Source organism: Physella acuta, unplaced genomic scaffold, assembly GCF_028476545.2.
Source record: "Physella acuta isolate Inbredline_101_S28 unplaced genomic scaffold, ASM2847654v3 ptg000066l, whole genome shotgun sequence".
In the NCBI taxonomy this organism is placed as follows: Eukaryota; Metazoa; Mollusca; class Gastropoda; family Physidae; genus Physella; species Physella acuta.
In genome coordinates, this window is record NW_026731586.1 from 181,101 (window position 1) to 207,096 (window position 25,996).

Sequence of the window (25,996 nt, forward strand, 5' to 3'; positions counted from 1 at the left end):
AAAAGATTATGTTACGGTACGAAACAAACGTGTAAAATTTAAAGAACCAAATGTAAAGACGAAGATTTAAAAATCAAACCTAAGTGAATGCCATAATCTATGAAGCAGTTGATTTCGCCGTATCCTATCTTCCGACCATGGCTTAGTATCTGAGACGAAATCACAACCACGGCTACAGAAATGGTCGGTAGGACAAGGGTTAAGAGAATGTTGTTAACCAAAGTTCGTCTCTCGTCTGCTGGTATTTGTGGTTTTTGATATTTAGTGGACACCATTTGGAGCATGCGTACGCTGCACATTGAAGTCCAGGCCAAACTCCACACCCAGAGAAAGTGGGTAGATATTCCAAAAGCGATGCAGAAATACTTATAACCCGAGCTAAGAGATGCAGAAATAAGAAAAAAAAACAGTGTTAGTATGATATAGCAATAATAAAATTGGACGGTGAGGTCCACACTAGTAGCAGGGTTTATAAACAATAAAAGGGATATATTTTTTATGTTACCAGTAGTGCTCTTGACTAATTGCCAACAAGCTAGGCAAACGTTAAATCTTCTACTATGAATGCGTTGAATAAGTTATGCAATGGTGAACAAACGACTAAACCAACTTACAGGTAAGAACTGGCCAACAAAGATGCCTGAGCCAGTAAAAGACTTGTACACAGGAACATGTTGTTTTTTCCTGCACTGTTTCTCACCTCAGAAAACCGGATGTACGTCACTAAAGACACCAGGAGACACAGCATTGACGCGGACATGCAAGTGAGAGTCAGTATATTGGCGTAATAGTTCAGTTCATTTGGAATTTTCGCCAGAGAGGCGAGTTTCTCGTCCAACGCCTCACGACAAATATTCAACACACTATCGCCGTCAATCTCCAACATGTTGATCTCTGACACCTTTGAGAAGATCAACTTGGTGTTTCCAAGATAAACAGTGACTGTCACGGTTGGTGGGACATCGGTGTCAACTACATCCACGGTGTATTCTGACTTGTTGAAACTTACAAAAGTACATACTAAAGTATTTGTCAACGTCACAAGCAATTCCCTGCGATTTAAAATATCATATTTAACTTTGGACCTTGAATGCCATGTGTCATACAAGCAGTTTTCGGAAATCCAGCGACACCATGCTAGTATGTGAACATCTGTTAAGTCACCCGACCTCAAATAGGGTACAAGATATGTTTCTGTGTTTTCTGCAATAGGTAACGGAGTTCTAATCAATGTTTTCACAATAAAATCTTCAAAATCATCTCTTGATATCTCTAATTGCGCAGCGATGGAAATATCAGCCTTTATCACAAGTGGAGACTGGATTTTATATATTCCAGTTCTTTTTCTTTCAGAGAACAAAGATGTCTCAAATATCAACAAAACAGCCCTTGCTCTCAGATTAGTCGCGTTTAGCATCTGAAAATCAGTATGAATTTGATTGATCCATTGCAAACATCTTTTGGTCATTCAAAAGTAAGCAACCGATCAACAAGAACTACATCGATAGAAAATAAACATGTTTTTTCTCGGGTAGTCTACAGAAAATAAAATGGTAGACAATTAAAGAAATAGGAGTAGAACTCAGATGGGCAAAAATTAATAAATTAAGATTTTTTAAATCTTTGATTTACAAAAAACATTGTGTTTTTTCTTTATTAAAAAACCGGGAGTGATCTCCCCTACATTTTCTCGAATATTCTTCTATAAAACAACATGGGATGGGAACTCGGGATATAGTTATGATTTTTAATTCATTTTAAATAATTAAACTTTTTTTTTAAAATAGAATAGAATCTCATCGAATAAAGATGTTCATAATAGTACTTTATAAATTTAAATGCGTTTTTTTGAGAAATCGGAAATTGCGTAAATTAGTACTTACGATCAATGGAAATTACTCAAAATTTGATAGAATATAGAGAATTAGATCTTTTAATTACATGTGAAATTGCATTTATCTGTCTGAAATAGTACTCAAATTATAGGCTTTTGAAAGATTCAAAGTAGAAAAGTACCATTTCCGGTCATCGGAAATCGCTCAAAAGTTGATAGGGATTTACGATTTTGATAAAATACTTATGTATGAAATTTCATCAACCTAGCTGTAACGGTATTCAAGTTATCGTGTTTACACACACGCAGACACAAACACAAACACAAACACAGACATACGGACAAGATTGCAAAGTTATGTTTCTCCGTATCAGTGAGGTGTAAAACGTCGAGATTTGCAAAAATCTCGATTTTGTTTTTGCACGATTTCAAGACTTTCTCTATACTTCATATATACGAGAAGGTAAAAATAAATTAAATAAGAGTATCAACGGCACCTGAGATACAACGCTATCAGTAATGGATTCCAGAGACAACTGATCTAATTTGACGTCTGCTGGTCTCAGCATGAACCAGGTACTCAGTTGGTAGCCCAGTCCTGTGACGTCACTGTTGGACGTTCTGCAGTTGCCGGAGATCAGTTTTTTACCTGGGCTACAGTGGAGCGGTTTACACGTGCCCTGAAAAAATTACATCAGCTTTTTACCTGGGCTGCAGTGGAGCGGTTTACACGTGCCCTGGAACAATTACATCAGCTTTTTACCTGGGCTACAGTGGAGCGGTTTAAAAGTGCCCTGAAAAAATTACATCAGCTTTTACTTACTGATGTAAATACATTCGTGACTGACTGTCACCATTAATACATTAGCATCTTAAGGACACATTAAATAAAAAAACTCTATAGGCTTGCATGTTTAATAAAAATTTATTTAGCTTCCTAATTAAGGAATGAAGGGACGAAGTGGCCTAGCTGTGTAGAATTAGAATGCTAACAGCTTATCGTACTCAGCTCTACAAAGAAACCTTTCAAATATTTCTAATCACCACGAACAAGAAACATTTCTAAATATTGGTTGGCATGCTGGAAATCGCTTTGATTTAACCTCTATTCAACTATTTCATGATCTAATTTCTAGGACCAATTGTCTATCCCGATACCGAATAGAGAAAGAACTTTCGAAGTAATTAGAATAATTCTATTTTAATAATCATCAATGGGACTGCGTGGTCTAAGTGGTAGAGCGTTAGGCTGCTAACCAGAAAGTCTCTCGTGTTAGACTCCGGGTTCAAGTCAGTAGACCGTCCCTGAGTCCGTGCACCTCTGATGGGTACCTAACTCACGTATGTTTTGCGACAACTTACATCAGGCGAAAGCCAGTGAGTGTCTTCACACTGGTTTACGTTTGACTTGCACGTATTGTTGTTTATCACTTGTCTAGAGAACCGAATAAGCTGGGGAAGGGGCGGAACTACCTCCAAAAAGACGGAGCTATCTTCAAAGCCTTCTTCCTTTTCATTCGGGTATGTGTTCTGTAAAAGTAGACATTCTATTACAAAAATAATTTTACAAAAGAATTAACAGATTTTCCATAATCAACTTTCGTGTTACTTATGTCGAGCGAGACATTCATTTACAGCGGAACTTTTCATATAAAATAAAATGTTCGTTAAAAACTTACCTTGTTACAAATGTAACAGAAAATGTTCTTATAAAATTTAACCGGGTTAACTGTAAAAACCTGATCCATCGTGTTGATAAACTGCGAACAAGACCTCTCTACCTCCTCGTCATATTTCCAATCAGAGGGCGCAAAGTCACATGTGTCTATGACGTACCTAAGTAAGATATTTACTAAACAAAATGTCCTTTTTTTACATCTCTTTTTTTTCTCTCTCTATCTCTCAATCTTTATATATATATATATATATATATATATATATATATATATATATATATATATATATATATATATATATTATATATATATATACATATATATATATATATATATATATATATATATATATATATATATATATATATATATATATATATATATATATATATATATATATATATATATTTATATTTATTTATTTATTTATTCATTTATTTATTTATTTATTTATATATGTATATAAATAATTGCAATACGCATATTTCGATTAACATAAGAATGAAAGAATGAAATATTGGTTTTTGCAATTTTAACTTTATTAGAAGCACATAAATAATATACATAAAGGATTAGGGAAATTTGTGACAAGTGCGACAGCAGATATTTTTGGATTTTTTGTTAAAAAATTAAATTTAAACATATAACCAACCGAAACATTATCTATTATTTAGCTAGTGCTTAATATTTTCTTAACCCTTTTGAAAGCGACATCATCCCTTTTATCCTATGTTTTCGTTAGGGTGAGTACTTTGTTAATTTTATGATTTGACTGAAATAATTTGGAAGAGTTTTGAGTTAATTACAACAAAGTTTTTTTTTTAAATTAAGAAATAAACTATCTTTTTTGAGAAGTGGGACAAGCCGTTTATTATTTTAATTTATATTGCCATTTTATTGGAATAGTTTTACTTTTACAGTCAAGTACTTAGCCTAGATTTAATTTTTAAAATTTTGTCTTAAAAATTACTATCACACTTCTCACTACCTCTGCCCAACATCTCACCAAAATAAGGACTTATAAATATTATGATATATACGTCTATATTTTCTACCCAGAGTCTTAAGACCTAGCAAAACCTTGAAATATAGAATATTTTAGTGACTGAAAAAATTGAGCTTTATTCTAGGCATGTAAAACAAAAAAACAAGCTTTTTTACAAGGGGTAAAAACAGTTTACAATATATATATATATATATATATATATATATATATATATATATATATATATATATATATATATATATATATAATTTCTTTCTTTCTTTATTTCTTTCTCTATTTCTTTCTTTCTTTATTTATTTATTTATTTATTTATTTATTTATTTATATAGAGTGAGAAGTGGAAAACAGATTTTTATCCCTCGTCTAATAAATATGGCTGCAAAAGAGTTTGCATATGGAAAATAGGGAACTGTTTATCTTCTTTATATTATTGTTGTGTTTTCTAAAGTTGTTATACCTATCTGATTGGAGTAAAATACTTAATGTTATTTGATCACACATAGCCTGAACAAATAATGTGCGATACATTTATTCATTTCATTGAACATAATGATGGATAACATGTTAGCTTATTATGAGGCATATTTTTATTGACTCTGATTTCAGCTTCCTTTTCTTCTTGGATCAGATTCTATATACAATGTCCTTCTAAAAACAAACTACAAAGCCAGCGGATGTTTTTGAGTGTATCTAATTGTTGGGATGTTGTCATCAGTAATTGAGCTTTATCTGCCTGAAGGTTTTAACTCGCCACTTTTCGATTAGCAACCACGCTCTTACCCGCCTGGATGTGGTACTCACATTTCCGGAAAACAGTTTGAGAACGTCATGTTTGATGTTTGATGACGTAAGACGCAGGATGGTTCCCGGAGTGACATGTTTATCATCTCGTCATAATCCGTTGCCTTGTACATAATCTGGTAATCTCGGCAAAATAATTCCAATTCTCGTACTGGACGAAGCTGTAAGTTTACAATTTTTGTCAGATTAATAAGCTGAAATTGACTTATACATGTTTATCTTAATTTTTCATGTTGGAAGGAAATCCCTGGAATACAATTAACTATTACTTGTCAACTTGCCATGCGCCAAATTAGCCGTTGACACATATTCAAACCTGCTTTCTTCTTCTTCTTCTTCGTTCTTAATTATTAGTGTTGAAGGGGATCGAGATTTATCTGCTAGTGGGTTTGAACTCGAGACTTTGTTCGAATTTATCAACCATGAGCTTTTTGCCGACTCGACCACGCCTCCAACACAATTAAGCGTTACGTGTCAACTGGTTATGCGCCATTGAGGCCATTGACTCCGATTTCAGCCTGCTTTTCTTTTTGGATTTGCTTCCACAGCTTTTGTCCAACAAAGAACAAAATACAAGGCAGAAGTTGTTGGGCTTTAAAGATGGCTTTCCTAGAAGAGTGGCTGTCCCCATATAATGATTCTAATCTGCCCAGGAGTTCGATTTCTACTAATTAAAAAATTCCGTTTAAAAAAATTAAGGTTAACAGGGCAGGTGAAGTAGAGTTCACTTGTATAAGTGATCTAAGCATACGAATTGTTTTTGTGGTCGCCACTTTATTCATCACCTTTTCCCGTCCGTGCCAAGACACACGGCGGCATATGAATTAGAGTTCATCTGTGAAGGAATAGGATGGTCAGCACTTTGCCCGGCCGCATTTTGCAACCTAAGTTAGGTAACCATAAGAGTTGGGTGGACTCAGAGACATTTGCATTGTGAAAATCTTTTCCCAATATCTGATTTTGAAATCCGGTTGTTCTCCGTCAAAGCTAAAACGGCTTAAACCTAGTTTAGGGATAGATCTAGATAAATTCACTATATTCTCAATACGATGATATGTCTAGCGTATCCTATTTCAAATTTAATTGTTTTTGAGCGTATTAATATTACAAAGGGAAATATGGTTGAAGCTGTAGACGACAGTAAACTGAGTTGTGTATTGTATGAAACTACATCAATCGGAAAATATGCTCTATTTTACGTAGAAGCCATGTTATGGAAATAACGTATTTGTTCTTAGCTTTTATAATAAAGAGTGCGTTTCTACATATGAATATATAATTAATTTAAATATATCTTAAAATGGTGACAGGACAAATGATCTCAGGACAAATGATCTCAGACAAAATATCTCAGACAAAATATCTCACGGACAAATGATCTCAGGACAAATGATCTCAGGACAAAAGATCTCAAGGACAAATGATCTCACGGACAAAAGATACCAGGACAAAATATATCAAGACAAATGATACCATGGACAATTGATCTCAGACAAAATATCTCAGACAAAATATCTCACAGCAAAATTTTAATAGTGTATTTGATGCCTTTAGTTGATCTGAATATTTTTTATTTACTGTCATATGGTTTTGTTTACTATGTTTAGTATTGTTTACAGGCCTGTATAATAAGTATAAGAAATATTTGCCGTATAAATTTGTCATATTGCACTTAACATTTTAAAATTAAGATTACAAATAAAGTATGCGAAGATTAAAGATTTTTTTTTCAATAGACAGCGTAGGTGTGCTTGCCAAAAATGAGACAATCCTACGATGTCATGTGGACAAAACTAGATCAAATGGAATGAAATAACAATAAAGACACACCTTCGTATCAAGGTGGCCGCCTGCTTTGACGGTAGAGACATGCCTTAAAGGAAAGACATCCGCCCTCGATGGATAATACAACTAGCCTATAAAGTCAATAGTTCTTTGTCGGTCACACCTAAGTGATCAGTTGACAAATGCTTATTTAAACGACAGCGGTCATCGCGGAGCTAAGTTTGTCGTTGTGTGCATGCAAACAAAACAGTATTAGTGGTGATTTTGTTACCTCGCTGAAAGGTTTTAGGACACTAGTTTCTTGTGATTTTATGTATATAAAAGCCAAAAGTAGAGCAGCAGGAAAAGAGATTTGGAAATGTGAAGTTAAAACATGTCGAGCAAGAGTTCACACAATAGATGATCACATAGTATTGGAAAGGTGTGATCATAACGATGTACCTGCCAGCAAAGAAACGTAAGCGTTATGTTTGTGTTGATGATACAATAAATAATAGTTTTACGATACAAACCCGAAGACCCATTCATATTTTTGAAAATTATTTCGCGTATTTTGAACATTAATGCTGTATAAATAACTTTATTTGTTTTATACATTATCATTTATCAAACCTTTCAGGCTAAAGGAGTAAGTTTGCTTTTTATTTTTACTTTTTCAAATCAAATGCTATTACAAAGGTTAAGTTTAATAAATCTTTTGATGCTTTGTTAAGTTTAACAAATTCATTTTATTCACAATTATCATGCGTAGAAAAGTGAACAAAACTATATTGACAGTCAATAAAAAAAATGTTCAGATCAACTAAAATCATTCAATAGACTATTAAAATTTTGCTGTGAGATATTTTGTCTGAGATATTTTGTCTGAGATCATTTGTCCATGATATCATTTGTCCTGATATATTTTGTCCTGGTATCTTTTGTCCGTGATATCATTTGTCCTTGAGATCTTTTGTCCTGAGATCATTTGTCTTGAGATCATTTGTCCGTGAGATATTTTGTCTGAGATATTTTGTCTGAGATCATTTGTCCTGAGATCATTTGTCATGGAACCCTTAAAATATGTTTGTGTAAACATATTTTTTTTAAAAAGCACAATTTTCTTTTCATATATATGTTTTTTTTTAAATTCTAACCCTTGTGCAGATTCACTGATCAAGCAGAACCGATAAACAAAAATATAAACAAACAAATACACAATCGCGTAAAAAGAAATCTTAATTACGGAACTGCTTATATAGATACAAGATTAAAAATCATGTTTTTATAAATTCACTTACACTAGAGAACCCATTGCACTGGGCGCAGTACTTGTTCCAGAACAGATAATCCGTTTCCGTGTCAACAACAAAATTGTAAACATCCAAAGTCATCATCTCTCGTGGGATGTCCGCCTCACACAGCTCTACGACCCTGGCCGGACCGGTGTAGTTGTCCGGACAAGACCGGATGGTCAAGACGTGAGACGATGACCTCAGGGTCTCGCAGTGAAGTCGAGGTAGATTTTTCCGTGTCGTGTACTTGTAACTTCTGAAATTGTTAACACTGCGGAGCGATGTTATTTCTGTCCCATTTAATGTAAAGTCAAAATCACTTCGGGAAAGTTCGGGACAGCAGTTGTCGAATAAATCACAATACGGACGCCGGCAAGAACAGAAGATCTGTTGCGGTTCAAAATTCCTACGTCTACTAACAAACTTGTTTTCTATGCACCAGTTATTGTAGAACTGCTGCAAGTAGGAAGTTGGTGACATCGAAGTTTTGTTCCAGGGAACAATGGAGGATCCGCTGGCAACTTGACCATAACATCCAATGTTACAATGTAAGGTCAGGGTTACAAAACAGGCGTAATAAAAGTTTATTTTCTGCATGACTAGTCGTTTAAGCTGTTGATTTGATTTAAGTAACCTGTTACTTATTTTTAATTTAATTTTTCATATAACTGTTTCTGTTTTCTAGTACTTCACAGAAACCGAAAAGTTAACTAATAACATGGAAATTCTGGTTTTCCAGCCATTTAAAGAATATGTTAGTTATTTTCCGTATAGAAATTTATACAAGTTATTTATTCATAAGGCTAAAAAGCGAAACATCATGTCGATTGTTTTCTTTCTTCTATAATAATTGCAATATCCTATTTCATATGATGATCATCAAACACAATGTTTTAGCTAATTTTCTCTTTGTATACTTATTTATTCTAAAAACAGATTTTCTAGTTTGAATAGAAAAAATTAAAACCCGCTATCGTTAAAAACATATGCTTGAGCATTGCCTCTATAATTGTTAATGTTGAAAGTATAAACTTAATCTTAAAAAGTGAAGAAATCCTTTCAGCGATGATTATTGGCATATGAAAAGCAAAAAACCAATTCTGTAGAAAATATTTACATTTTTTCGATATGGAAATGTGCGTATTGAAGCTTGAAGTAAATGTTCGTAAAGCTTTTAATTCGTGGAACGTTAAACAGAAGGAGAAAGAGGCCATTGTTTTGAACAATCTGTATTGTCTTCCTATTTCCCTATCAAAATAATCTTCTATCCACATAGGTCTTACCAGTAAAACCTTACATTGTCTGATTCTTGAAACATTGTTTATGCCTTTAAAATAACAGTTTTTCAAACATTCTTCAAAGCTCTTTACGGCAAACGTTTACTTTCAGGAAACAATATAATTAAATAAAATTAATCCTTAAATTTTTTTATCGTACACTCATTGTACAGATATATTCAAAAGAAAACTATAAAAATAGTAAGCAAACCAGATTAAATTTAATGGATGATACATATTGAGTACATACGAATAGCATAAAAATATATTTTAAATTTGTCCCTTGTTATGAAAAGAAAATATCGTGTCTTAATGGGCTGAGCAATTCTAACAACCTCTATTATGTTCGTTTTATGTTATCTGGAGTTTTCATTTTATTATGCATGGAAATTGATAGGATTGCTGATTCAAAAATGAAATATTAGATTTGTTAATGTTTCAAAACAGTTCATTCTTTTAAAAATGCAATTAAAAACCGAAATAAGCTACATGCGTGCGAATTTGTATTACTTAAAAATAAATATATATTTCTAGATGAAAATGGAAGCTCTCATTTCCATGATAATTTTCATGGCGGTGATGAACACAATTTCCGTTAAAATTGTTTGTTTGTCGTCTAATATTGAATAGTTATAACAATGCGATATAAATTACATGTATTCTATTACACTATAATAATATGTTAGATGTTTTGAGCGCTTTCAAATAGGTATGCACGATTAATGTATTAGTAAATGTATGGCATCGAAAGATTTAATGCAATGTATTTTAAATTTTATACAAACGAGATATTTGTATCTGTAGTCACGATTTACATTGTTTGTGTTACTTTTATTGCCTTTGATCCATGTTAACATAGTATAATGCGAGCTGATGACAATGCTCTCTTCTGTTGTTGCATTTAGCAAAGAAAACAAGAATTTGAAACAATGTGCATATTATTTTACTGATACAGCAGTTTTATAACATCGTTTAAGATGTAGTGACGCTTGAAATAAAAATCTATGCTTTTATTTTATTCGGCTAAAATTGCAATACGCACGATATGTTATAAGTTTTGAATTTTTTCGTTTTGTATTTATTTAAAAGTTTACACATTTTACAGATTCTAAATATTTAGCACTTTTTTTTCTTTTCTCATTATAAAAAAAATACATTTTAACAAACCCACTTAACTATAAAATATTTGACGGTACGTCAAATTTAATAACATTAAAATTTCTTATATGTACCTCAATATATTGATATTTAAATTACGATTGGTAATTTTGTTAAATCTCGGTGTGTGGTTGTATAGAATATATTTTAAACTATCTTTTTCTTTTTTTTTTTTTTTGCAGGTTTGTGCTTAATCACTCCTCTAGCTCTTATCACTGTGTGTAATGTGGTTTTTTTCATCACCACCGTCGTCAGGATCTACACTATCAGCAGATCTGTCACACAACAGAACAACTTCAGCACCAGCGATAGACAACTCTCTGTGGTCTACGTGAAGCTGTCGTTGATGACCGGAGCTTTCTGGCTGTTTGCTATCGTTGGAGAAGCCACGGGTTCGAAACCACTTCAGTGAGTATCTAATTTAAACGGACAACATTATAAGTTTTAATCAAATTTATTTCAACAAATGATGTCTTAAAAATAATGTATATCTTATAACTAATTTAATAGGCCTTCATAAATCTTTCAATTTGTATGCCCTATTATCTAGTCAATTTAATAAACCTTTGCATATTGCTTGATTGTAAATTATTATAAAATATTGGTTGAATAAGTTTAAAATAAAAAAAATACTTTCTCGTATATACAAAGTATAGAGAAAGTCTTGTATTCTTTGGAAATACGCTTTTTTACTTTCCCTTATACAATGTATAGAGTAAGTATTGTAATCGTGCAGACTTTTTTTAAAAATCGAGATTTTTTGAAATCTCGACGTTTTACACCTCACTGATACGGAAAAAACATAATTTTGCAATCGTATCTGCATGTTTGTGTGTATGTGCGTGTGTGTCTGTGTGTCTGTGTCTGTAAATACGATAACTTGAGTAAGGTTGAAGCTAGGTTGATGAACTTTCAAATATATGTATTTTATCAAAATCATAGATCCGTATCAACTTTTGATCGATTTCCGATAAACTGAAATGGTACTTTTTCTACTTTGAATTGTTCAAAAGCCTATAACCTGAGTACAATTTCAGATAGATAAATGAAATTTCACACGTAAGTAAAATATCTAATCTTCTACCTTGTCTCGAATTTTGAGTAATTTCCCTTGACCGGAAGTAGCAATTTACGCTATTTCTGATTTCTCAAAAAACTTTATTTTTTGAGTACTAATAATATTCCGCACTATTATGCACATTTTGTTTTGGCGTTCGCTTGGTGCGAAATTCTTTTTTCTACGAGATTCTATTCTATTTTTAAAAGTTTAAGTAATTGAAAATCATGTCTATATTCCAAGTTGCCATCCCACGTAGTGTTATATAAGAATATTCGAGAAAGTTTAAAGGAGATCACTCCCGGTTTATTTTCATTCAATATAAGATAACAAAAAAAAAGGAAATGAAATATGAGAATTGCTGCATTATAAAATGCAACACATTTTTAAAAAAAAACACATCATATACAAATTGCTTGTACTAGGTATTAAAGTTTAAGTTTTAAACACATTGTAAAATGTGTATTTTTAACAGCAATTAATTAAATGGTATTTATATGTGTGTCATTTTAAGTCCAATGTGGTTGAAAATTGTACAATTTATTTATTTCAAATGTATTAGAGTGCATGTATCAATATTTACGAATTTAGTAGTAATCTAACTTTTCTATCCAACAGGTTTACATCAATTGTACTTAACGGCTTACAAGGTGTTTTCTAATTTGTGGCGTGTATCTGTAACCGCCGTGTGGTCAGACTGTACTGGTCATCCATTGCACAACTTGACGTTACATCTACAAGACATTACACAACTGAATAGAACATGTACTGGCTCTAAATACATCAGATCGGTCACAATTGAACTAACGTCTTTAATTATTTATTATCTTTTTTTACATAATCTTTAAATCTCTATAAGGATTAGGCTAGAGCATTTGTTTTGTAATAAGATGACTCAATGTCAGATATCGATGTACCCATCTGTATGTCCCACAAACTAGTGCATTAGCAAAAGGCAAGTTGACTCAGTGATCAGACTAGAAAAATATCAAAATTATTTGTTGCTAAACAGTTGTCCATTTTGATATTTTTATAGTGCCTACTTGATTCGTTTGTATATTGTTCCTAAGTTTTGTATATTATTGCTTTAAGTGTGTATTTTGTTTTTATTTATTCTCAAGTGTATACTGTTTTGTTGTACCATATTAACGCTTCATTTGTCTTTAATGAATTAGTTATAGCTACTTCGAAATTTAATGTTTTTATGCACACAGATCAAAGTTAAGAATATTTAATTTTTTATTTTTTTCTGAACTATCACAAATAGGTTTTCTCTTTTTCGCATTCTAAGAAATGTATGTTTTTAGTGTGTTGCATAAATATCTAACGCTGTAACCTATTTACAGATTTGTTTTTAAACTATTCAACTGGGGCTTTAAACCTAGACTTCAATTGCATGAAACAACGTAACATTCTTGAATATGTTTCCACCGTAAAATATTTATATTGTTATATCAATCTGGAATTTAATAATTATAGTTGTAGTTTAATTTTTCACGAGACTTTTGTTTTCAGTTCACAATTTCTTAACGTTAGATAGTTAATAAAAGGGAGCCGGACGTTTTCCCGAAAGACACTTGCCCGAATGCCGTTTGCCCGAAGGCCGATTTCCCGAATGGACACTTGCCCGAATGCGACAAATGCCCGAATGGACACTTGCCCGAATGCGACAAACGCCCGAATGGACACTTGCCCGAATGCGACAAATGCCCGAATGGACACTTGCCCGAATGCGACAAATGCCCGAATGGACACTTGCCCGAATGGGACAAATGCCCGAATGGACACTTGCCCGAATGGGACAAATGCCCGAATGGACACTTGCCCGAATGGGACAAATGCCCGAATGCCACTTGCCCGAAGGCCGTTTGCCCGAAAAATGTTAATATTAGATAATAAATAATATTTCCAAATAGACATTCTTTAATCAGTTTAAGTTTGAAATTTTGAATATAAACACAATTCTAAGCATAACAGTTGTTTATATTTTTAAATTTAGCTTTTATTTTTTTTTTCAAAACTGAGAAAGAGCTGTAAGAAAAACTTTATTTTTTAATAAATGTAAGGTGATGTTGGCGGCGGTGTTCTAACATTCTTTCGATGTATGTTTTGAACACCTTGTTTAGCCGACGTCTTGCGGTGGTTATATAGCTTTTATGACACGGCGTAGGCGGCGCGGCGTCTCGCAACATTGAACAGAGGCGCGTTTGTTTGTTTATCTTATAATGCTTAACTTGTGTGGTGATCATTTAACAAAAGAATGAGGCGAGGTCTAGGTGGCGATATTAAAAACTAAACGTAGTCAAATATGTTTGATCTCCATTTAATGCACCTTGTTAAGACAATGTGTTGAAGCGATTTCTTAATAAAGAAAGCAAAACTCATTTTAAAATCCGGAGATGAATGAAAATTGTATTTTTGTCTAATTTCATATATGGAAGAGAAAGTATGTTTCTACACTTTTTAAATATCAAATACAAATTAATTTAAAATGTCTGCGTGGTAATATATAATTATTTTTTTTCACTTTCTTTTTTGCGTAGATGTGTTTTTTTTTTTACCAAAATTTCAAATTTAAATTGATTACGAATGATTATTTAGTAATATATAATGTTAACATTTTTCGGGCAAACGGCCTTCGAACAAGTGGCATTCGGGCATTTGTCCCATTCGGGCAAGTGTCCATTCGGGCATTTGTCGCATTCGGGCAAGTGTCCATTCGGGCATTTGTCGCATTCGGGCAAGTGTCCATTCGGGCATTTGTCGCATTCGGGCAAGTGTCTATTCGGGCATTTGTCCCATTCGGGCAAGTGTCCATTCGGGCATTTGTCGCATTCGGGCAAGTGTCCAGTCGGGCATTTGTCGCATTCGGGCAAGTGTCCATTCGGGAAATCGGCCTTCGGGCAAACGGTATTCGGGCAAGTGTCTTTCGGGAATTTGTCGTAGACCCTTAATAAAATATAATTTCAGATACAATTATTAAAAACTTGTTGCCTTTGACAACTCGTCGGTTATAAGGACACATATCTAGTTGTTGTTTTTCTATTTTTATTTTTCTGTGAACGACGATCATTTTAGAAAATATTTCAACATAACAACGTCCTGATTATTACAAATAGAAGTCTTAATAAAAGCTTGTTAATAAAACGTTTTTGTGCATTTTTTCAGTCTTTTTTAATTTAAATGCAACTCGTCATCGTTACACCTTAATTATAGGCCTGTATATTTTTAATGTTATACTTGTTTGAGAAAAATAATTTATAAAACAGTTATCGGTAAAAACGCAATGTGTTTTTTAATGGTTAAACGATATAAGTGACAAAGTAAATAAATAACTAATAGCTAAAAACACGACGCATATAATACTACAAAGGCTTCTAATAATTATTACAAAATTAAAATCAAATTATATAAACTATTAGTAAACGCAATTAAATACAGACTTATAAAGAGACTTATATTATTCCGCTAAAATAACATGCTGTTCATTGGTATTTATGGTTTTTTAAAAGTAATGCTCATTAGTTTTGGCACAGAAAATTACAATGTTCATAGATTACGTCTTAAGAGAGAGAGAGAGAGAGAGAGAGAGAGAAAGAGATAGAGAGTATATGTGTTTAGTTTAAATTAAATCATAAAAAGTTAATTAATCAGCAATTTAAGACTAATTTGATGTCAGATTTTATTGTTATGTAGTCTTGACACAAATGATGTATTTCAAAGAAATTGGTCGGTTAGAAATGCTCGAAATTTCATTCGCCCATTTCGATCTAGACTAACATGACGAGGATGCAACTTAAATAAAAGCTTGTAGTAAAGTATGCTGGTTGTCCTATAAAAAACAAGCACAACATTTTTTTTATTAAACAGTTACGTCTAAATTGAAGTTATGTATTACTATGTAAAAATGTTAAATACATTTCTAAAAAATGTTGAAATTATTATTATAGCAAGATAAAAACATATTTTTAAGATTATCACAATAGATTATTAAAACTGGTTAGACATTTAGCTGTATTTACATGTTTTTTTTAAGTAAATCGATTAACTTTTTTACTACTATTTGGCCGTTTGTTTTACAAACAAAAGTAATTTTTTGAGTTGATTTATTCTTTTATTTAAGCTGTTTCTTTTGATCTATTATTATTCAAGCCTGGCTATGTATATAGACATTTATCATCGTAAAACAAACACTTTGTTAATCCTACAAAAGTAAAATTTCGTCCAGTTTTATAGCTCTTGTAAATTAAGACATGGGCATGCATTTATTCTAAAGCCGATAGTGGCTAACTGACCTAGATACAGCTATTCTAAATTTTATGGTCTCGATGTTATTTTATGATTGCTAGTAAATCTACAAAGAGTCACGATTTTTTATTATTTTATTGAAATAATATAAATGAGAAGCACATACATTTTTTTCAAGAACATAATAGATACAAAAATAATTTTAAAAAAGCACCAGCACTATAATCACAAAAGAAGTTTTTTTGTGTGAATGTTTGTGAGGAATAATAGCTGTCAAATCATAGAAAACAATAATGGATCAGAAAACAATAGCTGCTATTAGGTTGTTCTTTTTTTGTCTTTATTATTTACCAAAAAATGTATAGAGTTGTATCCTTTAAAATCAGATGAATATGTTAGAAATTCATTTTCTCTTAATATTTTTTGTATTGCTAAATTCACAAAGAGTTTTTCCAGCATCGGAGAATTTTTTTTTCTTTTTTACAGAAAATTATTTTATAGAATAACAAATGACCTCATAAAAACAATATTGAAAACGAAGTCATTAAGCAGCTAAATCATATATATATCTATCTATCTATATATATATATATATATATATATATATATATATATATATATATATATATATATATATATATATATATATATATATATATATATATATATATATATATATATATATATATATATATATATATATATATACTGTTTGTAGGTTCCACCTGATCAGAGCATCTGCTTAATATTTAGAATTGTAAAACACATAGCCTATTTATGTAGAGAACAATGTTCTTTATACCCAAAATGTTATACATCAATTTAGATAAAATAATAATTTTCAGAACACATACCTTATTTAACTAATATATTATATCAACAAATGTGGCTTCAACAAGCCACCATGTTACTCATTTTAAAGTTTAATAATGATAAATTTCCGGGCGGCTTTGTGATTTGTTTTAAGTTCCTTTTATATATATATATATATATATATATATATATATATATATATATATATATATATATATATATGTATGTATGTATATATTTAAGAAGCGACTCTTGGAGAAAAGTAAAAAAATAATCACTTAAAAACAAAAAAAAGTATTTATAATTGATTTACTTTTTCCAAACTATATCAGGCTTTAATATTTAATATATAAATCTTTGTTTCTTTAACCCTTTATTTACGGAATTAGGCTCCGAATGAAATTTTTTACTTAAACAATGTGTTATCATATTGCTTTTGGCACATTTAAAGCATATGTCGAAGGAAATTTTGTTTCATAATTTTTTAAGGGCCCAAACATGTATTGGTACTTATAAGTACCGTCAGGAATGTAGGACATTTTTTCCAAAAATTTAAAAATTTACAAAACAGGAAAAAACGATATAAGTTATTAAATAATAACATGGCAATCATTATAACAAACATTTTTTGTAATTTTCACACATAAACCCAGCACAAAAGTATATTTTGAGTACGATTTTTTGTGGATTTTCTATCGGAACACATCTTAGACCTCAAACACAGCAAAAGGTGCCGACATGTTATGCTCCCTCATTCCTCATTTCTGAGATGTTCTTGTCTGTCGTCTTTCTGGAGTGGCAACAATTGCCGGACTGAACCTGCTTTTGCTGGAGGCTTCCAATAGCCATTACAATGAGCCGCATAAACAAATATTTTGAAAACGAAATCCTAGTCATTCAGTACACTACTAATAGTAATGCTAGTATAATTGTAGCCTACTAGAATTTTATGACAAGTCTACACTACAGTGTAAAGTTCATAAATAAAAGTTTTTGGAATAGCTGTAGTGGCCTACTTTTTTGTGTTTACTGATTCAAAATTACAAAACTATCTATACTACATGCAGATGTATGGACTATTACTAGTCTACATGTATACATTACGTACACGCTAGCTATTGTATGCAAGACAAATTTGTGCAACAAATATAACTTACAAATCTTACTTTTAGAACTAGACTTTGGTATACAAATAACGTATACTAAACCTAGTAAACGAGCCTGTAACTGCCACCTCTATTCTTTTTATTCTTTTACTACTAGAAATCTGCAATTAATTATAATATTTCTGAGGAAAACCCTATGCTAACCTTCTTATAAATGCATAAATATATATTTTAATTACATTTCGATAGTTAATTATCAAAATAATATTTATGTCACTCCACATCGAAAATCAGCAATTTCCTAGAAATCCTAAAAAAAAATGTACGTGTGCCCTGACAATACTTATAAGTCCACTTGTAAACATCGATCTATTACAAAGACAATATGATAAAAATTGTATAACTATAACTTAAACGCGTTTGCCTGACTATTGGTGCCAATAAAAAATATTCAGTGTTGAAAACGTGAAGAATAAGGTAAAACAAAGGTAAATCAGGAACACATGTGAGATATGTACAGATCAATTGTGAACTACCGATACAGGTAGAGATTGAAAATGGGGCCACACAGTAATTTAAAAAAAACATCGTTCCCTCCACCTACCCGTGACTCAAGGGAGATAATACTATCAATTACATCTATAATTTTTTTAATTCGTCTTAAATTAAAAATAATACAGGCGCTTAATTAAAGTGGTACTTATAAGTACCGAGGGTAGATAAAGGGTTAATTTTAAAAAATCAAATGTTTAAAATCACTTTTTTATCAAATTCATGGGTCTTTTTTAAATTTTAAATTTATTTTTGTATTTTCATATATTGAAAACTCTAGATTACATAAATACATTCAAGAAATACTGATTTTATTATAACTTACTCAATGCCATCTTATTTTAAAGAAATTTTTGTAATTATCTATATATATAATTCTCTTCTTCGAGCCGTTAGAAAACAAGCTGCAAACGCTCTCCCTACCTCCCCACCCCTACATGGTTTTAGTGAGCTGTGTTCACTCTAAATGTTTACAAGCAGAGCCAACGATTTTAAACGTAGGGGGGGGGGAGGAGGGGGAGGGAAGGAAGGGGGGGGGGGGTTATGGTCCTTAACGAGCTACTTATAGTGTTTTAAAGAAATATTTTCAGTGTCAGCGTTGGTACTGTCGAATTCACAAATTATGAATTATTGAAAATTAGAAACAACTAAATAGCGGCGTATGTTATGCCGCGGGCCGGCTCGTTATTTATAATCAAAGTGTTCTGTTGATCGCTTTCTGAACTGGTGTATTTAGAGCCATTACATGTTTTATTCAGTTGTGTAATTTCTTGCAGATGTGACGTCACGTTGTCCAATGGATGACCAGTACAGTTTGACAACACGGCGGTTACAGATACACGTCACAAAAAAGAAAACACCTTGTAAGCCGTTTAGTATTATTGATGTAAACCTGTGGGAAATAAAGGTTTGGGAAATTAAAAATATACGATTGTTGATACCCATAAATTTGTAATATATAGATTTAAAATAAAGTATTATTGGTGTGAACCAATTAGATACAAAACCATCAGAATACTTTTAGGTTAATATTCATAATGATACATGACCTCAGAATGAAATCTATTTAAGTAACAATGCATTTTTAACTAGATTTAAATATAGAGACCAATATATTAATACCCAATACGTGAAACTAACTCTTTGTATTCGTATGTAAAATAAGTTCGCAATTGACGTAGACCTCAAGTTTAAAATTCTTTCCTGTAATTTGTATATGATATGTTGTATGGTCACAGCATTAGTGGCGGAGTTAATGGGGGTGTTGGATGAGGTGGCTGCAGACGCTCCCCCCCCCCCTTTTTCAGGGGCACCAATTTTTTTTCTCTTCCAATCATAGCAAACATCACGTAAATGCAAAATTGTTGGTTTTTTAAACCATAAAACCAGTTGTTTTTTTATATTTGAACACTAGCTTTTTTTTTTCAAAAAATTAAACACGAGCGCAAATTTTAGTATAAATACCAGCTGTTATTACCTTCTAAAAAGTTATAGTTTACTTAAAGCTGACGCCAGTAGCGTACGCAGGGGAGGGAGCAGGGGGAGCGGCCGCTCCCCCTCTGGCCATTTTCAGCTAAGTGGCGCCTTTTTGGAAACTTTTTAAACTCAAAGTTTTAAACAATGATACTTGTTAAAAAATATTTTTGTTCGGCACATCTATGTAAATCACAAGATATCTTTTCATGCAGCAATTAAGCATTATTGTACTAGTCTAGTAGTGTCTACGTTTACAACACGTATTAACAGCTGCATCAGTTTGCCATTCTAAAAATAACCATAACGATGCATTGCAATGTTTAAAAAACCTCCACGGGTAGTACCACTTGGCAAGAGGAATGTTAAGTTTAAGCAGAGTTTCTTCCAGGCATCTCTTCGGGGGGGCGAAGCCCCCCCGAAAATTTTTTACCGCCCCCCCGAACGAAATGAAATTTATATAATTTATATAGAAAATATATACTTTTAACAGTGTCCGCCCCCCCGAAGAAAGTTTACCGCCCCCCCGAAGATTTCAAGTGCCCCCCCCGGAGAAAAAAGTCTGGAAGAAACACTGAGTTTAAGGCAACCGTATAATGTATTTGCTTACGAATAATTGAATTAGAAATGTTATACATAAAAATTCACACATAATTACTTTATATGTATACAGTTGGAATCGTGTGATTAGTTTTTAAAAATTTCAATACAGAAACAAATACAACTAATGTGGCACCTCTATTTAAATTTACTTATGAGCAAACTGCGTAGTGGTGGGGAAATTTTGACAAGGTCAACAACGTCATCAAGATGAAGTAGTAGTATTGTTACAGTTTGGGAGAAAGTGATTACGATTACAAATTATATGAAACAGTTACAACCCCCTCCCCCATGGACCCCTCTGTAGAAAAATATTGTCATAATACCACTGCTACTTATTTAAATCTATTTCTGTAATATATATTTGTGTAATATATATTTTTGTAATATATATTTGTGTAATATATATGTATGTTTAGAACAGTCATCTAAAAACTGACGCTATGTTCACTCTGAGTTGGTTATCTCCCCCCCCCCCTACACACACCTCACCACCACAATTGTGTAGAGCGACATTAATGTCACACCTAGGTATACACTGGGTTAGATAATTGACCTAAAGTGACCGGACAGTGGTGAATGAAGTTGAACCCACCCCCCCCCCCCAACCCACCCCGAACTGATCTGTTAAGTACATGTAGAAAAACGCGTAATGATGTACCAAAGTACCATGCCGCCAGAAAATTAGCTTTTTAAACGTAAAACTCTGTGAATATTGTTTTTGCAATTATTAGTAAAAAGGTGTGTGATCAATACAGTGATTTAAACCATACCTATCACTATGTTAAAAAATGATCTTTAACGAACACAAAGAAGCAGTAGTTAATTTAAAATATAATTATGATCTGAACTAAAAAGTCCAATATTTAGTTAAATGGCAGCTGTTATTCAGAATGTTTTTCTATTATATCGAAAAGCATGGTTTTTATACCAACTCTAATTTTAAAAACTTTCATTATGCTGTAATACTTTAGCATTTATGATGACGATATATTAAATTCTGAATATAGACAAAAACATTTTGTAAACACGAATAGTGTTAAACAATTTCATTATATTCTAAAGTAATTATTTATTTGTTTTGACATTTATAAATATTATTTTTTTTGTTTAGATTGATACAATGTTTGTTTTGTCGGCCTACATTGTGTATTTTTTCTTATTTCTTCAGAGTTCTACTTTCAACTTATTTTACATCATAGCAAAGTAATGACATACAGCTAGTAATTATATATATATATATATATATATATATATATATATATATATATATATATATATATATATATATATACATATAATAAACGTATATAGAACGTGTTAAAAATTCGGCGCCTTTTTTTGCTCTTTTCGCTCCCCCTACAACGAAAACCTGGATACGCCTCTGGCTGACGCCCACGAAAATAAATAATGCGGACAGCGTTCGCCCATGATTTCTGATGATGGGAACTTCTATTGGCGTTTGCATTTGTGTAAGTGCATGCGTTTTTGCATCAATATGTTTGAGTGCATGTATGTTTATCCATGCGTACGTGAGTCCGTGTGTGTCTGCGTATTTGTGGATATTTGTTTGTGGATATTTTTGTAGATATATTTCTTAAGTTTTACTAACTTCTAAAAAAGCAATTATATATTTATTTATTTAACTATTATATCCAAAGAATGAAATTTATTTCTGTTCTTCTTCTTTACTGTAAGCTTAGATGTAAGCTTAGAGCAGGGGTCTCCAAACTTTTCAGCCCGAGGGCCGCATTAACTATAAAATATCAGGTCGGGGGCCAGAGTTTCTTCTAGGAAGTTCTTCGAGTTGGCGAAACTGCAGCTGGAGGTCCATGATGATCTAATATGCAAATGGTGAAAGTACGTCAAGTTGTTAACCTGTATGTGTTCAAAAAACAAGACCTGTTTGGATATGAAGGCCTTTATGTGGGTGCATAGAACAGAAACTAGATTTTACTTTCCTTGTTGTTTTAGGTTCAGTAAATTTAAATGACTAGTTATGACTGCGGCAAAGGTCAATTTCTATACCCACTCTTCATCAGACATTAATGGTTGTGGCTTGCCTTTACTTTCCAGTAAGGTATCTATTTCCCTGCTTAACTTAAATACTCTGCTCAGAACTTTCCCACAATTTAGCCATCTTACTGTTGTATAATATGGTAAATGCTGCGTTTCTGTGTTTGTATCTTTCAACATGTCTCTGAACTATCTATTGTTGAGCCCATGTGGCTTTATTAAATTCACCATCTCCAACACAAGATTCAATACATTACCCATGTCCATATATTTAGTAAACAAAGCTTGCTGGTGAATAATACAGTGCAGGAACACTGGTTGTAAAATGTTTTTCTCATTCGCTTGTCCTACTAAGCCTTTCTTTATGCCACTTATGTACTTTCCTCCATCAACATTCTGCTGAGGTTAGTCCAGTCCAAGTTATAGTCGCATTTTTTAAAACTCATTGAATATTCCTTCTCCGGTAAAAGTGGCATACATGCTATGTAGGGACGCCAGCTCTTGTGTTATGTTCATATCTTCATTCACACCTCTAATGAACACAAGCAGTTGAGAGGTGGAACAGCTGTCCAGCGACTCATCCATTGCAATTGTAAAATGGCGTAACTTACTTGCATTTTTCGCTATTTGAGTCGCGATGTTTTCACCAATGTCTGCACCACGGCGGGCAATGGTAGTTGCACCCAAAAATACATTTTCAAATTGTTTTAAATTTTCTTGGCAAACTTCCTCAGCCACCATCCAACAGAAATCTTTTCCGTGGACAAAAAGATCTCCGCGGGCCGGATGAGAGGACCTCGCGGGCCGCATCCGGCCCGCGGGCCGTAGTTTGGAGACCCCTGGCTTAGAGGCATAACATTGGACATGTTTTTGCAATTGTAATGCTGTGCCTTAGTTGTGTATCGTCTTACGTAAAATTAGATGCTTCATGCATGCTTATTAAAATTATCCTGTTCACTTAAATGAAATGTTTACATCAAGAAATGTGCAAAGGATTTTTAAATTGACTAAATACTAGCGTATATATTTGGCCAACTTTAATTATTAAATATGAGTTATATACACATGAACACATCATTTGTTTAATTAAAATTTGATTAACAAATAATACGTTACACATTTCAAATGAATACTTACTGAAGTGGTGTCGAATCCGTGGCTTCTCCAACAATGGCAAAAAGCCAGAAAGCTCCGGTCATCAACGACAGCTTCACGTAGACCACAGAGAGCTGTCTATTGCTGGTGCTGAAGTTGTCCTGTTGTGTGACAGATCTGCTGATGGTGTAGATCTTGACGACGGTGGCGATAAAGAAAGCCACATTACACACAGTGATGACAGACAGAGGAGTGATCAAAAACACACCTGGTAGAAAATATGGTATATTATTAAATAGAGAACCAAAGTGCATCGAAACTGTTCATTTTTTTTCTGACGTGCACAGGACCAATAACACTTAATACAGGGATACGAATATCTGCCAGGAAACCAAATATTAAAGTCACCCCCAATAGTGAAAAACTGATTCACGTTCATTCAGTATTTCAAGGTCCGTATAAAAATGTAAACATAACACGCCATTTTGTCCGACATTCCATCAAAATATTTATTTATTTTAGTTTTCCTAAAAGTAAAACTCCAATTATCCAATTAATATTAATTAGAAACAAGGTACTATAAAATCTAATATTCCAACATTGACAACGAAATCTTTAATATAGTTTGAGAATTTAAATGGTACCCAATAAAAGTGTTAGAATTGAGTTAGGTAAAAGTATGAAGGAATATGAATGATATGTCAGTTTGTTTGTGTTAGGAGAAAAAGTGTTTGAATTAGACATAAAAGAAAAAGCTTTTATCTATAACAAAGTGCCAACTTTCTTACTTAAAATCATTTCTAAGCTAAGATTTGAAGATCAAACCTAGTAGCAAACTTGAATCAATAAGGCATGTCAATTCGCCGTATCCAATTTTCTGGCCTTGGGTTAGTATTTGAGATGAAATCACAACAGCGGCTACTGAAACTGTTGGCAGGATTAGCGTTAAGACAATATTTTTAGCCAATACACGTTTTTGATCTTCCGGTGTTTGTGGTATCCGAACCTGCGCTGTAAACACCTGAAGGATGCGAAAGTTGCACATGAAGGTCCAGGCGAAATTCCACAACCAGAGAAAGTGTGTGGACATTCCCAAAGCGATGCAGATGTATTTGAAACCTGAGCTGGGAAATGTAGAAATATATTTTAAAGAATTAGTAAAAAGTAGCTATATTAAAGTTTAGGGTGTGATTGAATATTAAAGCGGTAATTTAATAAGTCTTGCATTTTCTCTGAATGTTCTTTACGTAATATAATACGTACAATTTGTACAGACCAAAAAGACTTACAAGTAAGAACTGGCTAACAAAGATGCCTGAGCCAGTAAAAGACTTGTACACAGGAACATGTTGTTTTTGCCTGCACTGTTTCTCAGCTCAGAAAACCGGATGTACGTCACTAAAGACACCAGGAGACACAGCATTGACGCGGACATGCAAATGAGAGTCAGTATATTGGCGTAATAGTTCAGTTCATTTTGGAGTTTTCGCCATAGAGGCGAGTTTCTCGTCCAGCACCTCACGACAAACATTCAACACACCATCGTCGTCAATCTCCAACATGTTGATCTCTGACACCTTTGAGAAGATCAACTTGGTGTTTCCAACATCAACAGTGACTATCACGGATGGTGGGACATCGGTTTTAACGGAATTTATGGTGTATTCAGACTTGCTGAAGCTTACAAAACTACAGACTAAAGTATTTGTCACCTTCACAAGATATTGCCTACGATTAGATTTATCATATTGAGCTTCATTTTTGTCATTCCACGTATATGTATAGCGATCATCAAATTTTTGCTTACTCCATGCATAGAAAGATATGTTTTCAAAATCTCCTAACCACAGATAGGGAAGAAATACATTTCTATTTACTTCATCACTTAACGGAGTTCTAATCAGGACTTCCACTAGCGATTCCTCAATCTTATCTCTTGGTACATTCAATGGCGCCACGAAGGAAATTTCAGCTAAGATTACAATTGGTGACTGAATTCTATATAAATTACCTTTAGTACCATGACTTGAAATAACTGTATCGAAATCCATTGAATTAATTACTGGGTCAGGTTTACAAATGTCTTGTATCTAAAACAAAATTTAAAGGTAAACATCGTTTTACTTATATATATATATATATATATATATATATATATATATATATAATTTCATTATATTCATATCTATTTATGTAAAAAGCAATGAATGTGAGTGTGTCTGGGT

The 25,996-nt window shown here is 32.6% G+C and overlaps 1 protein-coding gene across 1 annotated transcript; it reads right to left on the reverse strand.

The window, feature by feature from the left end:
* Positions 1 to 11,013: 11,013 nt before the first annotated feature.
* On the reverse strand, positions 11,014 to 25,206 carry LOC131951648 (uncharacterized). The gene is made up of 4 exons (XM_059313996.1): positions 25,061 to 25,206; positions 24,597 to 24,895; positions 23,814 to 24,039; positions 11,014 to 11,227 (listed from the first exon to the last, which is right to left on the reverse strand). Exons 1-4 carry the CDS (start codon positions 25,204 to 25,206, stop codon positions 11,014 to 11,016), a joined length of 885 nt encoding a protein of 294 aa, XP_059169979.1.
* Between the last annotated feature and the right edge of the window lie 790 nt (positions 25,207 to 25,996).

What these genes read in the sequence shown, in the direction of transcription:
- LOC131951648 (XM_059313996.1), bottom strand. Translation starts at nt 25,206, where the DNA reads ATGTCCGCGTCAATGCTGTGTCTCCTGGTGTCTTTAGTGACGTACATC. An exon ending in TGATTCAAGTTTGCTACTAG is followed by an intron (nt 24,040 to 24,596) that starts GTTTGATCTTCA and finishes ATTTTCTACCAG; the next exon opens with GTGTGTTTTTGATCACTCCT. An exon ending in ACGGATTCGACACCACTTCA is followed by an intron (nt 11,228 to 23,813) that starts GTAAGTATTCAT and finishes CGTTTAAATTAG; the next exon opens with ATACTCACTGAAGTGGTTTC.